We start from the raw sequence: 17133 nt of genomic DNA, 5'->3' as shown, positions 1-17133 counted from the left end.
ACACACACACACTTATTATAGAAGATGGTAGTGGTGGTGCAGCACAGGCATGATGGACAAATGGCCTCTTCATGCATCAAAGTTCCTTGTTAAGATTTATTGGTCTCGCATCGATGTTGTCACAAACTTCATCATGACCAACAGACATTATTAGCTTTTGTATGCGTGTACAGCAGAATCGAGTTTTTACTTCAAGCAACGTAAAGACAGCACTTTGGTATTTTCCGTGAAGTTCATATTGGAGGGAACAGCGATGGGAAAATACAACAATAGACGCTATTTCCATATTTACTGACAGACATCTGATCATGGGAATGAGCTTGCAAGTTTTTCTACCTGGCCAACTTCTAAAAAAACTACCACAAAAAAACTAGCATGGGAGTAATTCACATAATTGTGGTCATGATGCGTCAGCATTACACCCTCTCTGGGTTAATTATCCCAATTCAAGTTAATTTGGGTTAAGAAACGAATCAGCATATCGGAATAGCACCTCAATTCACTATAATTGCAGCATGCTTTTCTGAGGACGAAAATATGGAAAGCCTTATATGGGTCGTTACAAAAATACAGATTTCCATACACATCTGGAAGTTTCACCCATGCAGACTCGACCAATTGCTTAACCCCATGCTTCACTTTACATGCGCAGGATAGCTATGGAAATTCGTTCATTGCTATAAATTAAAATGCAACTATTGGTTGTAGCGGTATGTCGGAATGAATCTTGAAAAGCAAAATAAGATCGAGCTTATTTACGAGCAATCGGGCAGCTTCATCAATTGTGACCCATTTTGTTAGTTGGCCATGAATATACAGAGAATTCTTCCTAATCGGTAGAACTTGCACAAATTTATTGATTTCAATGTTTGAATCCTCTGTGTCCGTGTCCGTGTCTGTGTCTGTGTCTGTGTCTCACACACACACACACACACACACACACACACACACACACACACACACACACACACACACACACACACACACACACACACACACACACACACACACACACACACACACACACACACACACACACACACACACACACTTCATTGAACCTGCACGATTGAACTGGATAGTTTGGCAAAATATTATCTGTTGTTGCACCGAAACATTTTCTTAACTACCAACCTTAATGTCTGGTTTTTGATCTGACGTAAGCATCGGTTCTGGGGGTCCTTCACACTTCACTTCAGTCTTAAACTCCAGACTCGAAACTTCGGATGCAGTGGGAGCTGAGGGCGGCGCCGGCACTTCTATGCTGCTCACCGATGCAGGTGTACCTGCCTTGATGTCCATATTGGCAACTTGTGTAAGTGCCTAACACAGAACACACGCATTGGGATGTCACGTATACACTCAAAGCTACAAAAATTCGAAGGTGATTGGTATCACAAGTTATCTTACCGGGCTGGCAGCCTGGGGTGCTTGCTGTGGCGTGGTGGGCTGGGGTTGGGAATGTGGCCGAGGAGGCTGCTGGGGGGGCACTGGAGATGGCTGGGGTGGTGGAGGCTGTGGCGTCGGTGTCAGTGACAACTGAGGCTGCCCCGGAACCTGGCTCTGAGGAGACCGCTGCAGCTGATAAGCAAACAAAGCAAAGATGATAGTTTTCCTTCATGTTAAATACAGCAAAAAGCAGGGCAACTCCCTTCGAAAAAAAGTTTATATATGCAGTCGAGGGTCATGGAAAAACTATAGCAGAATGGAATGCAACAAATTGGAAAGGGGGAAACCTCAACAGCACGATATAAGTGAGAGTGAGATCAAGGGGATGGGTGGGGGGAGGACACATGACAGTGAGCAAGCTGTACATAAGCTGAATGAAGAGGAAGGGTATTGAGGATGAACAAGGTGAGGATGAAATGGGACCCTCAAACGGGCATTCTTAAGTTTCATCTCCCGTACCATTCCTGGGGGCGACCACTTAAAGTACCCCCAAATTCAAGTTTAATTAGCTTGATTGAGTATATGAATGAAACCAGTGCCAAAATGTTCTTCTAGAAGGTAGAAATAAAGATCCGCCATTCTTAAGTGTCAACTCCTGTACTTAGCCTACTTAAGAACGCCCCTAATTAGCGCTAATTACCACGTTAATTAACATGATTGAGTACAAAAATGAGACTTGCACCAAAATATCCAGTAGGGTACCCTGACTAAGTTTCGGCCATTATTCAGTGTTGCTGAATATGAATTGTTGCTCCCAGCTTGGCGGCTTGATGAGAGGAGACACAATTTGCACTTTTGCTTCCTCCATCCCTACGCCGTTTAGAATCCCGTGCATGGCACGGGCAACTTGCTAGTATTCTTAAGTCCAAAAACATACTATCAACAAGCTTCCTCCATCCCTACGCCGTTTAGAATCCCGTGCATGGCACGGGCAACTTGCTAGTATTCTTATGTCCAAAAACATACTATCAACAAGAAAAAGAGCAATCTGAGGTTGCAGACCCTCACCAGGACATGTTTGGCGTGGTGTTTGTGTACCGGTGTGTTACATAATTAACAAGCAAAAATGGAGTCAGCAGGAGGTTTTATGGTAAATCCAATATGGCTGCAAAAACATGTGATCTTTGACGTCATATGATGTGTGAACGTTTTGTTCCTCATGGATATGCGGTCATACGTACAAAGTTTCGCCTTGATCTATTCAGCCATTTAAGAGGAGATTTTTGAAGGTTTTTAAAAAATAAAAAAAATATAAAAAAGGGCTGCCAAACCATCTGACTGATGATGTCATCAATGTTTTTTCTTTATCCCGAGATAACCCTCAAAATTTTCATACTGGTCAGATGCAGCATTCTACAAATGCAATTATGATGTCATAATGAAGGCACTTGTGACATCATGAAAATAAAAATAATAATAAAACTCATTCCCCATGAGGAGTTGCCCAACTTGCCTTGTGCCAAGTTTCAATTTTTTCCTTGGTGCGCTTTCAGAGATAGAGGTCCAAAGTTTTTCCGTTTTTTAACATGGCTGCCACACCACATGACCTATGACATCATAATTATAATTAAGACATTCTACATGAGTCGTCACTCCTATGGTGAAAGTTTCGTCTCACTCCGCCAAGCAGTTACGGAGAAAAACACTCATGTACTGTGCGGACAAACAGACAAACCCAAATGCAACACCCTCTCCTCTGGTGAGGATAACTGAAGAATTCATTGAATACAATACCTCACACAGTGTTACTTCAAATTAAATATAATAACGATTTTAACGATCGCTATGGAAAAGTCATATAAATAAAATTACCCCCGTGTGGGGGTGACGGTCATCTCTATAATGTTTTTTACTATCATAATCGATGAACCGTTGCCAGATATCTCCTAAAATGACAGACGAGATAGGTTTTGAAAATGGCGACTTTAACAACTTTCGTGACCTCGTGACCTTGACCCTGACCTCGAATCCGGGAAAAATATGTCATTGGGTATCACTCATCGACCTCTACCCACATACCAAATTTCATCAAGATCGGAAGTAAAAAGTTTTCTTTGTACCGGGAGGTGTTTTTGACCATCTTCCAGGTTACGTGGCAGCCAAACGGGATGGAAATTCAAAAATTTGTCTGGTTAGATACAAGATAATATTTTTTACTATCATAATCAATAAACAGTTTCCGAATATCTCGTAGAATGGCAGACGAGATAGGTTTTGAAATTGGCGATTTTTATAACTTATGTGACCTCGTGACCTTGACCCTGACCTTGAACCCGGACAAACGTTATATCGTTGTGCAACACTCATCGACCTCTACCCACATACTAAGTTTCATCAAGATCGGAAAGAAAAATTGTTGATGGACGTACGGACAGACGTACGGACGGACGGACATTTGGTCCGGCTTTATTCGGTCATCTCGGTAGAGATGACCTAAAAATGAATTCCAGAATTTACTGCCATTTTCCGCAGCATCTATTACATCACCATGTACCTGTAACACGTTACATTAGTTTTTCATGCCTGTTGTGTCCTTTATGACATCCTTAAAAACAGTATGTTTCCTGTATGGAATGAGTTTCAAATTTATTTGAGTAAAAAAAAAAAAAATCTTGCTCCTCTCTGCACATGTACGATCGGGAGAAATTCAGAGCCAAAGTACTGCTAAACTACAGGTTTGTTTTCCGATTCGTGTTCAAAATATAACACTAAATTTAAATAAGTCGTTCCTTGATCATAAGCTGTCGTTTGTGGACAGACCGACGGACATGATCCAATTGCTCAACTCCGCTTTTCACTTTGCATGCGCAAGGTAACTATAAAGAGTAATCAGAGATTGCAGACCCTCGCCATGACTCGTTTTGAATGGTGTTTGTGTGGTTTTGTGTTGTGTAGACGATGCATTGTCGACATTGTTACAGCAGACAAACCGTCGCCTTGGAATCAAAAAGGTTCTATCTGACAATTGAACCTTTGTTAGTTGGAACCTTTTGATTCTAAGGCGACAAAACAAAACTTTTGGGTTTTGTTGCATGGATTCACATTCCAATCATATGTATTTTATAGATGTACTTTCTCGACCTATGCATGTTCTAATAGTATGTACTTTGGAGATACACTCACATTCTTAATACACATACAGTTCTTTATAGATGTGCTTGCATTGTATTAGTATGTATTTTAAAGAGGTACTGATGGACCCTGCTATTCGCAGGGGATACGTTCCTGAAAAATGCTGTGAATGTCATAGTCTGCGAATAATAGGGGCAATGTTTCAAAAATAATAATTTTTAAAAACCAAAAAAAAACATGGTTGAGGCCCGTGGGAGAGTGATTCGACAGAACATATCAGGACACAACATAATAAAGGAAACAGCAGGAGAAAGGGGAAACAATAGCAGGGTGAAAGGAGAAAGTAGTCAGAGACGGACAAATAAAGAACGCAGGTAATGACAAGTCTGGAGACGACAATGGTTCACGAGCGTTATTTGACGATGTAGATTGTTTCAGAAGTCAAGGATGAGACAATGTGATAATTTTTGACCAAGTTATAAAAATGATCAACATGATGTGGTACAAGTGACAGGTTATTAGCTGCAAAATGTCGAAAACCCGGTTTAGTTCAACAACTTTCAAAATTTGACCTTAGCATACATAACCTTTAAAGGTCACAAAACAATGTTGTGGACATTAAATAAGGAAACAGGATACGTGCTATAGCTTATTGGAGTTAGTTCGTCGAAGAAGGTCGAAAACCCGGTTCGATTCCCACAACTTTGAAAATTTGACCTTTGTGAACTTTTAAGGTCAAAGGTCAAGGATTATGACCTTTGGTGCAAAACTTCCTCTGGAACATTCCAGGAACAATATAACGTCATATAGGCGATATGGCATTTCGCACTCCTAGGATTATCCATACTTTGATGAAATCAGCGTAAAAACAAACTTGAAGGGGGCGCCACGGGCAAGGTGTTCGAGATAGAGCAAAATGGTTTCAAGACTTTAGGTGGGGAATGACCTCAAGATTATGCATAAAAAATATTGTCATCCTAGCTCTCAAAGTTTGGGCGGTCATATGATTTTTATGTCAAAATTCGCAATTTTCCAAGTTCGTGACCTTGTGAACTTGACCTTGGGACGAAAATGAAAAATCGAGCTCCGTGGGGCTATGCAGGTGCCATTGGGCTAACTAAATACCGAACCCCCTGCCAGATTCGACAAACCCCCTCAGAGAAGATGTAAATTGAAATCGGCTACCCCATAAAAACACGTTTTTTGGGCGTGATTCCGCCCATAATTGGCGCACACGCCCATTCTCAGGAAAACACAAGTAGATCATGATATAAACCTCCCACCAAAATTTTATCAGGATCGGATCAAAACCCACGGAGCTATGCTCGGGACAGACAGACAGACAAGCCGGTAGGCGGATATGGGGAGTCGATCAAGTCAAATTTAGTCGTTTTTCAGCCGCTACTAGCCAACAAAAGCGTCCATAGCAACGGTTCTTTCTCACACACAACTAGGACATACCATGAACCTACCATACCAGTTTCATGTATATCTGACTCAGTCTCTGAGATATAACGAACTTCGTTCTTTTTATTGTTTTCAACCAGAGTTCATTCAAAGTCTATCTTCTCCGACAGTTTTCATAGGATCTGACTGGAAATTTTGACAATATGGCTGAATGTACTGCCCACAGTCGCTCGTGGCCTGATTTTTGATTTTCAAAAAAATTAATTTTTGAGATTTTTTTGAAAATTTCAAAGGTCCGTTGCTAGGCAATGGATGAGTCCATAGCAACGGCTCTCATTTGCACACAACTAGGTCATGGTATGAACCTACCAACCAAGTTTCATCGAAATCGCCATTCTATTAACAGAGCAATGGACCGAACAGACATACATACAGACAGACAGACAAACATATCGACGGAAATACTGATAATAATGGTAGACTACATTGACTACCCAACAGACAGACAGACACACACCAATAACGAATATAGTGGTCACTTACTGACTCGTGAACCAATGAGGGGTGGACAATATGGATAAATAAGCAAAACTGTGTTTGACCAGTTTGTGATTTTGTCAAGGTCTGAGGAGAGGGAAGAGGACGCTGGCTGCCTGGCTGTCAGAAGGATAAGAGATGTCACCGCAGAGAGTGCAGTCATCAGCAAAGAGATAAAGAGGATTTCCCAGAGAATACATGAGATCATTGATGAAGATTAGGAATAGGATTGGGGCCGAGAACACTGCCTTGAGGTACTCCAGCCTTGACAGGGAGAAGAGATGAAAGGGTTCTGTTGAGAGCCACACATTGACCATGAGAGTGGAGGAAGTCAGTAATTCAAGAGGAGTCGGCCTTGGATTCCATAGGAAGACAGTTTGGAGAGCAAGGCAGGATGCCAAACTGTATAAAAAGCTCGATATATGTTCAGAGAGACTACCCTGATCTCATGTCTGATATTGAGGGCCTCCACCATTGTTGGAAGAGTATAAGTAGTATGTCCATGGTAGAGTGACCAGGTCTGAATCCAAATTGATGATCTGAGATGAGGCTGTTGGAGAGAAAAGGAATGATTTCATGTCAACTGCGATGATGGATTCCATGACCTTGCTCATGATTAGAAGTACAGCAAGCTAATTGGGCTGTATTGAAGGGGATCTGTTTTTGCACCTATTTTAGGTAATGCTGTGTTGCTGGCTGATTTCTAATTTCCCAGGCGGATATAGGAGAGCAGTCCTTAAGTGTAAAAAGAAGAAAAAATACACGAAGCGCAAATGTCAAGGTCGCGGTCCACGGATAGTGGGGTCCAACAAGACTTGCATTCCAATGATACATACTTTACAGAGGTACAGTACTCGGTTTGAAAAATATATCCTGTAATACTGGCTACCGCGAGAAGGCATATGTGCTCGACATCAGCACATTAGGTGTGGACAAATAGACAGACAAACTAACCCAAATGTATTATCCTTTTTGAGGGTAAATATGGGTACATCTGTCGGATTCGTTCGACTGCAAAATCTTCAAACGAAACTTTTTATCAAGAAAAACACTTGAAATAGACATGTCTCTAGTAGGCCAAACTTCTTTTTCTATGACCGAACAACTCAGAATGCCCAATTGTATCTACCTGCGGTGTGCTACACTGGGATGGCGGCTGCCCAAGCTGCCCAGGTAAACCAGCAAGTGGCACCTGAGGGACAGTATGTTGCCCACTTGACACGGTTGATGATAGCGGGGATCCAGCAGGAGCAGGAAAGTGTACAGTGCTGGCCGGCAATCCCTGACCACACAAGCTACTTTGCACCGTCGTCGTAGGCATGGCCACCTAGAGACAAATGTAGAAAACAAACTCATAACTGCCACAGACAAGGCTTTTGTGGGTAAAATTCAACCTTTGAACTTGATAACCATTTGATCCCAAAAATCACTTTAATGCTGATATAATCTGTATTACCATTGAAAAACCTCTGCCAACAGATTAAATAAATTACCTGTGATATCGCAGGTGGTGTGGGTTGGACACCCGAAACACTACTGGCTGTGTGAACCGGACCGGTCGTGGGGTACTGTCCCTGCTGGAGGAACTGCTGTTGCTGTTGTTGGTGTTGTTGCTGCTGGTGTTGTTGCTGCTGCTGCTGGTGTTGTTGCTGCTGCTGCTGGTGTTGTTGCTGCTGCTGCTGTTGGTGTTGTTGCTGCTGCTGCTGCTGCTGGTGTTGCTGCTGCTGCTGTTGGTGTTGCTGCTGCTGCTGTTGGTGTTGCTGCTGCTGCTGCTGCTGTTGGTGTTGTTGCTGCTGCTGTTGTTGGTGTTGCTGCTGCTGCTGTTGTTGCTGCTGCTGTTGCTGTTGCTGCGTAGGTGGGATGCTGGGACCCTGACTCGTCATGCTCGTCATATGAGGAGACATATTGGGTTGTGCAGGAGATATCCCCATACGCAACTGCACACCAAATATTCAAGCAAGAAGCACAGGTGATTTTTATGAAGTACATTAACTCAAACATTGCACCCTCATTAAAGGCCCGGTCACACCTTGACGTTTTAGCCAGCGATGGCAACGTATTAAAATGTATGTAAAACGCTGGCTTACGTTGAACTTTTGATGTTTTTTTTTAAAGATTCGGACGTATTCATAGCTACTTGGTCTTATGTATAACGCATTGTTAACGGACACAGAACGTTTCGTTGTGTTATAACTTATACCAATGAATGCTGAACCTGTTGTCGGCCTACACAACCGATGCCCAACGATAGTCTAACTTAGGCATAGCGCGTTGCACGCATCGCCGACGATGTCGTGACGTAGCCTTTTAAAAGGCTGACGCACAACGATTCGAATCATAACTGCGGTAGAAATGGAAGTGTCAACATCGCGGTCACACCTTGGCGATCTTGCCAGCGTATGCAGACCTAAGAAAAATGTGTCTAAAACGTTGGGGCACGTCAAATACGGTATGAGTAAGTTTGGTATACGTGAGTACAACGCTAAAGTACGCTATCATACGTCGTAGTAAGTAGAGTACGTCAAGAAATTTTAAACATGTTCAAAATTTTACGACGTACTCGGCGTATGACACACGTTCCGCATGTGATGGGGATAAGTTTTACACACGATATGTGGACGCTTACACACGTCCACAAAGGCTACTTATAAGCTACTCATAAGTCGAAACACGTCGCGGTAATGTCTTTTTTACGCGAAACTTATTTCTAACTTATGTTTGACGTGCTTTGAACCAATTCTTTACGTAGTCCCAACACACATCGACGTATGTAGACGTATTCCAATGACGTCTTCCGGTCGACAAAAAAAATAAATTAACGTGTTTCTAGCTTACAACTGCCATATAAAGACGTGTTCCCAGCGGTTTTGGGAATTGGTATATAAAAATGCTGTTCATAAAAGGGGAACCCAACAGTGTTTTCGAGTCCTTTTTGAGTCGATGTCCATGTCAGCAGTAACAGTATCAGTATCAGTATCAGTATTAGTATTAGTAGTAGTTTGTTCATGTTGGCAGTAGTAGGTGAGTGTGAGGGGGAGGGTGTGGGTTATGATGGATCGTCCTTGCGTTTAACGATTTAACGATTTAAATGATAAACTCAACGATTTAAATGGCTGCATCTCCACTATTGAAAGTAGACGCTTGCGCTCAACAATTGGATTTTTTTTTACACTCAACGACTTTTAAACGGTACCACTCAGCTATTTTCATTGTTTACAATGAACGATTTAAATTGCTGTCATTCGCCTTTGTTTTTTGACGCTGGCGCTCGGAAATTTTAATCGTTTCTATTGAACGTGCTAAATCACTCAAACTCTACTATTGAAAGTAGACGCTGCCGATGGACAATTGGAATCATAGCCAAGCTAGACATCGAAGTGTGAACATCCTCGTCATGTCGAAGAAAAGTTTGAAGAATGCTGCAAATAAGTGTCCTGGCCGTGGCCGTGGACGCAGACGCAAGGACGATCCATTATACCGACGTCTTTCAGCCTATGAGTAACTTAAAAGGAACGTCTGTCGATGTGTGGCAACGATCGCGTAACGTGCCAACAACACGTTAATCATAGGTTAGAAATAAGTTTCGGGTACGCTAAACATTACCTCGGCGTGTCTCAACTTATGATTAACTTACAAGTAGCATGTGTTGACGACTGTCAACGATCGCAGACCGTGCATACAACTTGTGGCCAGCGTAGCGGAACGTGTGAGTCATACGCCGGCATTCGTCATGAAATTTCAAGCATGAAAAAATTTGAGGACAACCAAAAAGTACAACGTTTAAAGCCAACGTACAACGACGTATGGCAGTGTTTTTCAGCGTGCTCTCAATGTTATCAAAACTTACCCATAACGTATTCAACGTGTGCCAGCGTGTTAGAAAAAAAATTCAAAAATCGGCATACGTTGGCTAAAACGTCAAGGTGTGACCGGGCCTTAAGACAGGAGCATAAAAATTATGAAGAAAAAGTCAAGCATTTCGAAGATGCAATGGGACCTGCAGTTAAAGCTCACCAAAATATAATCAAGCAAGCACAGAGAACCCCACCCCCAATTTCAAAGCTTTGCTGAAGCTATGCTGGTATAATGTGCAATTGAGAGCGATTTCCGTCACAAAGTCATTTCTGGCAGACAACATTTTATGTTTCACTTTCTATTGGCCTTGTGCAACTCTGTCATGAGAAATCTCATCACATTTGTTTATGCTGCCACTATAGCTACAAAGCCAGTTCTACAGTCATCTGTTACTGTTGAAGAATAAATAATATTGGAAACAAAGTATGCTCAAACTCTGGGACTGGATCTGTTTTAACAAATCCCGGTCCCATTTTTGGCCTCTGTTGAAGATGCAGACTTCACTGCTCCATTAACAAATCGGATAAATTGTACCTCCTTGTTGTTTCTAATCATCAAATAATGGGTTGCCAGGATTGCCTAGGCTCGAGAGGTACGCACACTCGCCTATGAGCTATCTCGCCTGGCTTTGAATCTCGGCGCAGCTATAAACTGTCATCCTGGTGTCTTACAGGCAAGGAAAGGTGGTGGTGGTGGTGTTCCCTCAAATGTGTGTGCTGTCCCTCGAATGGAAGCCAAACTGGGAGTCCGGTCTGCCAGCATTAGTTGGTGGACGTTACAAATCCTACTGTTTCCTTCATGAAGAGTTGGCGATTTATTGCCAGCACCATGAACAAATTCCAAATCTCTGCCCTATCCTACAGAAAGTGTTGCAACAGTGGCACAGCTACTCAGCCAATGATGTTACCCCTGCAGCCTTATGCTCCATACAAAAGAAGAATCGACATCAAATCATTGTAAACTGTTTGTGTTCCCATTAGTTCCGACGTAGTCCCCAACATGTTGCATATCTACTTTTGTATTGCTTGTACAGGTGATGCAGAAGGACACCTGCCTATACTATCCATTGTTATCCAATCCAATCCAATCCATTGGGACCATACTCTGTGCAGAGCGTTGGTGCTGCATAAGCAGTCTCCTGGGCTGTTGGGCACAATCTTGGACGGGTCGCCAATCCGACACAGGATACTCGAATGGCACAATCATCCCAGCATGCTGGTACTCATTTTGCCGACCTCAGAAGGATGACAGGCTGAGTCAACCCCACCTGCTAATAATTCAACAGCCAAGCAGGATTTGAACTCAAGACCCGAGGATCCCAAGCCCACCACCCTCACCATTACGCAAACACCAGGCATACCATTGTTATGCTCTGTTCAATCTTGCTCATTGTTGTTCTCTACTCTCCCTTCCTCAAATACATCTATATATTTTCTCACCAATCATACATACTTACATATACAGTGAACAACAACAAAAAATAATAATAGTAATAATAAAAAACATTGGTGTGCATTGGTGTGAGGTGTTACAGACAATCCATAAAAGCAAGTAGCTCTGCAAGTACCCACCTGACTAACGGAAGTCATCTGTCCAATCGGGCCAATTTGATTCATCTGCCCTGGGTGGTCAAGAGGTGGTGTAGATCGCTGTGGCATTCCCGCTGCAAGCACAAGTATAACCAGGGAAAGGAGGATCAGTGAAAATCCCATTTGGAAAGTACCAACCAGCTCTGCAACTCACTTAAAAAAAACATGCACAAACAAATAAACACCAACTTACGATCACTTTGCTCTGCATATTTGACTTCCATACCGGCGGGCCTACAATGCTCTGCAATGGTCAATTTACGAAGAGCAATTTTATCTGTTACTACTCTTGGCACGATTCTTGCAAAATGTTGAGGTAAACAGCCAATCATGTGAAATGTCCAAATGATGCATCACAGTCGGGGGGGGGGGGGGGATGGTGGGTCCTCCATTTATTCAGAGAAATTCCCTTAATTTGCATTTTTGGCTGAACAGCAGGTTGGTTTATTTGTACCTTTTTTAATGGAAGCACACCTTGCGAAAAATTCAATGAATATCTGACCTTGTGATTCTCAGTTCATTTATTTATGTATTAACTAATCCAGTTTATCGGCAGTGTTACATGTTATCGGCAGTGTTACATAAGTAATCCAGTTTGTTATCGGCAGTGTTACATGTTATCGGCAGTGTTACATAAAATGAGCTTGACTGCAAGAATAGTTATCGACTCAGGTAATATAAAAAAGCTAACCTGGACAACTGCGAGAATATATAGTATTCATAACGACAGAATAAGCAGCAGAAAAAGACAAACAGCTCCCCTTGTTCAAATAGCAGTTTCCTACTTTCATTACAGTGTATCCAATCAAGTCACAAGTTATAATAATAGTTTTTGGCACCCACAGTGTGTGTGTGTGTGTGTGTGTGTGTGTGTGTGTGTGTGTGTGTGTGTGTGTGTGTGTGTGTGTGTGTGTGTGTGTGTGTGTGTGTGTGTGTGTGTGTGTGTGTGTGTGTGTGTGTGTGTGTGTGTACACGAAAAAAAGAACAACCTCACACTGCTTTGCAAAGGACATCAAAACAACCTCAACAAGTGAAATCCTTCAACACAGCACGTGTGGTGAAGCAAATGAGTACACTAATGTTAAAATATGCGATTTATGCTTTTTCAGTTGAAAAACAATTAAAAAGCATACTTAATATTTGAAATGTAAAAATCTTGTTATTATTGTGATTAGCACCTTTGTATATATAACAGAAGGAATGAAATCGTTCGATACAGCGTGGCAGGAGGCCGCAAAAGAATGATGGCATAAGAAGAACTTAGCTTTCAGCATTCGGCGATCGGCGCGAAATGCGATGGTGGGCAGAAATGACGTCTTTCGGCGCGAAATGCGATGGTGGGTGGAAATGACGTCTTTCGTTCGTTCGTACATGAGGGGTGCGTTTCTTGGTTTTTTCCCGTCAAGCAATAAATTAAATGTTTTTTTACATATATATAACACATTAGTTTCACAAATTTCCATTGAAATACTCGGGTATTTCCGTCAGTTCTCGCTATTTCCGTCGAGGTTACGCACTGCATCTACCGGACGGCCGTCATTGGCTGTCTTGAGGCACGTGGGGGGGGGGGGGACAGGGGACACCGGAGACGTGGTCGACACCGGGGACATTTCAAACTCGGTGCAATTGTATACAGTGCACGCGCTGTAAAAATGGAGTGCATTTAATGAAGCAATTATTCCATTACCACCACTTGAATATATTGTGACATGCATGGAAAATGGGGATGGAGGGAGACGTACATAGGCACACAAATAAAAGAAAGAAGGGATAAGAATAGGAAAGATTGAGAACAAAGAGAAAGGATGAAGCTGGGTGCAACAAGCAGCAGTGACTTCGGAAATATCTAGAGAGAACTGCCTGTCCGTGCCACATGATAAACCTGTTTAAGTGTGTTGGTGCCATCCCATTTGAGCACAATATGCATGGCCACATGGTTTCACACGAGGCTGGCGAGCTGTATATCCCGCCAGTGCAGGTAAGATCCCAACATCTGCTCTCCGCCTCTCAACAATGCCTTATTTTGTTATTTGTTCTTTGCTTAGTTACTTTTGCATCCCATCTTCACTTCCCTTTGTGTGTAAACCATGTTTGTGGCAATAAGTGAGTGAGTGTGTGTTGTGAAAGGGCCAATTTGAAGTTAGGCCCTTGTGGGGATACAAATTTGTGCATTTAATAATTATAGTTGCTGCTGTATCATTATTTATTGTTTCCTCTGCCACTGAAGGTGGACGGAGGTTATGTATTCTTCGTTTGTTTGTTTGTGAGCATGATGTCACAAAAAGTTGTTGACGGATTCAGAAGAAACTTGGTGGACAGGTTGGGTGTGTGACAAGGAAGAATTGATTCGATTTTGGTGAAGATCTAGATACAAGAATTTTTCAATTTCTGAAGTGCTTCTTGACTATTAAGAGATAGGGACAAAATTATGTACAATAGTGTAGCACGATATTTCAAAAAGTTGTGGATGGGTTATGACAAAATTTGGTGGATGAGTTGGGTATGTGACAAAAATAGGCCAATTCGATTTTGGTTCAGGTCTGGATACAGATCTGGCTTATTAGTCCAGTTCACTAATGTCCAGAAATATGAGGTCGTTATATATTTTTTTGGGAGATTAGGAAAACTACATTTTTGGAAACTTCATAGAATAACGAATCAGAAAATGCATGATTCCATTTTCCCAGAAGCGAATATGGTGGCCATCTTGGATTTTTTAAATGGTGACCTTCCAATACTATTTTTTCAATATCTTGACTTCTAGATGACCTAGGATCATGATTCCAGTTCCAGTGGGCTAAATCTACATTTTTGGGGGAAATAAATCCAATGGTGATAATTAGAAATCAGTACAGATGATCAATGGCACAGGTTTAGGTCACTATCTTGGATTTTTAATGTGCATAACTTAAGACAATGCTTGTCTCCTTATCCTGGCTCCTAGGTGACATAGGAACCTGATCCAAGTGGGTATCTGAACAAAAATGTACTAAGTGCAACAAGTCAGTGTACAGGTACATAATCTCGTGCTGGCATTTGTAGGTATATCTGTGGTGATTGTAATTGCAGTTATTACATCAGTATCTGCAGGTATTAGAGGAACATCAAAATAATTCAGACGAATCCAGGTATGTTGTTGTTTCAGCGCAGCTGGTGTGTATGCAGCATGTCCAAGCTAACGCTAGTTAGCACATGTTAGCTGTGCTTCCAGGTGTGTCAACTGCAAAGCCCCTCTGACTATTTTTTGTATGTACATTATACCTATTGTATGTGTAGTATTGGGTGTTGTATGTTAATGGGTGGTGTTTACCTTTCTTTTTGCAGACCTGTATTAGCATGAGCAAGATGTCTCAGCTTCGTCAGCTTGGAGCAGAGAGACATGGTCAGGAAATAATTAACTGGAAGCTGTGCATACTCTGTCAGTCTGATGACCAAAGTAAAGGACACTTGGTATTACATCCTAGACTTGATTTCCACCAGAAGATACTAGATACAGTAAAGGAGAGAGCCAGCTTGAAAGATGGAAACTATGTTGAAATGCAAAAGTGGCTCACGGACATCAAAAAAGAAACACTATGTGAAGAGCATGCATTTTGGCATCGCAACTGTGACCTGGTCACAACTAACAAGGACCACATTCAGCGAGCCCGAGACCACTATGAACATGCATTATCCACTGGGTCATACCCTGCCAAAAGACGTGGACAGAACAGAGGAAGCACTGATATGGATGAACCAAGCCCATCTGGTCAGTCTTCCCCATTCACACGGTCATGTACGGTGCTGCTGGACAAGGACCTGTGTTTCTTCTGTCAAGAAGACACTGATGAACAGTTATTCCAAGTCTGCACACAAAATGCTGGAGAAACTCTCAAATCAGCTGAAGATAAGTCCCAAAATCCAGCTTTCAAAACGAGACTGAACACATGTATCTCACCAACAGATGCCCATGCAGTAGATGTTAGATTAACACAAATCTTGTTGGACAAAACATGTATTCCATGCCACGCGAGATCAAGGTGACACAAAGAGTTCATCAAAAGTCCATCCGCTACAAAATGCATGTCTGATTGAGCTGATCAACCTTGTTGATGTGCAAACTCAAAACCAAGCCGACCTCTCAATTTATGACATTGAAACCGCATACACGAGAATGCTTCGATCAGACGGTATGGAAAACCATTTCCCGGCATTCAGCATGTGGTGGCTGAAGGAGAAAATCCTTACTGAACTGCCCAGTGTGAAGTCTGTCCTGCAGAAGAACAGAAGAAAGCCAGCAGTCTTGTACTCTTGTACTCAGGCTGATCTGACAGAGTATCTGGCATCAAAGACGGTTGAATACAGCAAAGAATCCCCCAAGCTTGTCATTGCTTCTGCTGCAGGACACACCGAGAGCAACAGTCAATTGGACTTTGAAGGCAACAACCATGAAGAAGCAGACACCTTGTTGATCCACCATGCAGTTCTGGCTTCATGTCGCAACCCATCCGATGCACAGCTCATGTTCTTCTCCCCAGACACAGATGTACTGGTGCTGGTTGTAGCAAAATATGAAATCCTGCTGAAAAATACTTGTGTTTTAATGGCATCTGGGATTTTGGAAGTGAAATCAATATGGAAAGATCTGGGTACAGATCGAGCAAAGGCTTTGCCGGCATTTCATGCATTTATAGGAGCAGCCAACACTGGGTGGTTTTCTAGAATAGGCAAAGCTATCTGGCTGAACATCCACCTAAAAGCAGATGATCATGTTGTCAAGGCTCTGCAAATGCTGTCTCAAACCAGTGAAGTGACAGAGGATCTGCTATCTACTTTGGCTGAGTTTGTATGCACTGTATACTGACCTAAGGGGATCCAAATCGACATCACTGAACTGAGATGGTATCTTTTCTGCAAGCACATGGCAGAAAGTGACAAGCTTCCACCCACACTTGGTGCTCTCAAGCAACATGTCCTACGAGCTCATATCCAGGCCAGAGTGTGGGGTCAGGCAGACATCGCCCAGCAGGAGTTCCTTGACTCAGTACAGAATGGCTACTGCAAGGACAAGGATGGCCAGCTAAAACCAATGACAACTGAGTCCCTCCCAACACCAGAGGCCATCATTGAGATGGTCAGATGTCAATGCAAAGCAGACTGTTCTTCACACAGATGTTCGTGCAATTCAGTGGAGCTACCCTGTACGGAGCTATGTCAATGTAGCACTGACTGCCAGAATGATGAA

The 17133-nt window shown here is 42.5% G+C and overlaps 1 protein-coding gene across 8 annotated transcripts in view; it reads right to left on the bottom strand.

The window, feature by feature from the left end:
* The window catches only part of LOC147009852 (CREB-binding protein-like), a 321503-nt gene that overhangs the window by 118007 nt on the left and 186363 nt on the right, over positions 1 to 17133 (bottom strand). For all 8 annotated transcript variants that reach the window (XM_085861662.1, XM_085861657.1, XM_085861660.1 and 5 more), the window contains 5 exons: positions 11892 to 11983; positions 7959 to 8402; positions 7595 to 7792; positions 1411 to 1581; positions 1135 to 1323 (listed from right to left, as the gene is read on the bottom strand). In XM_085861662.1, the coding sequence (XP_085717788.1) occupies positions 1135 to 1323; positions 1411 to 1581; positions 7595 to 7792; positions 7959 to 8402; positions 11892 to 11983 (1094 nt within the window). The remainder of the gene's footprint in view (positions 1 to 1134; positions 1324 to 1410; positions 1582 to 7594; positions 7793 to 7958; positions 8403 to 11891; positions 11984 to 17133) is intronic.

Source organism: Eptatretus burgeri, chromosome 17 (assembly GCF_056783735.1).
Source record: "Eptatretus burgeri isolate ZD-2024b chromosome 17, Ebu_testis_v1, whole genome shotgun sequence".
NCBI lineage: Eukaryota > Metazoa > Chordata > Myxini > Myxiniformes > Myxinidae > Eptatretus > Eptatretus burgeri.
Note: the sequence above shows the minus strand (reverse complement) of the source record. Positions and strands in the feature narration are given on the sequence as shown.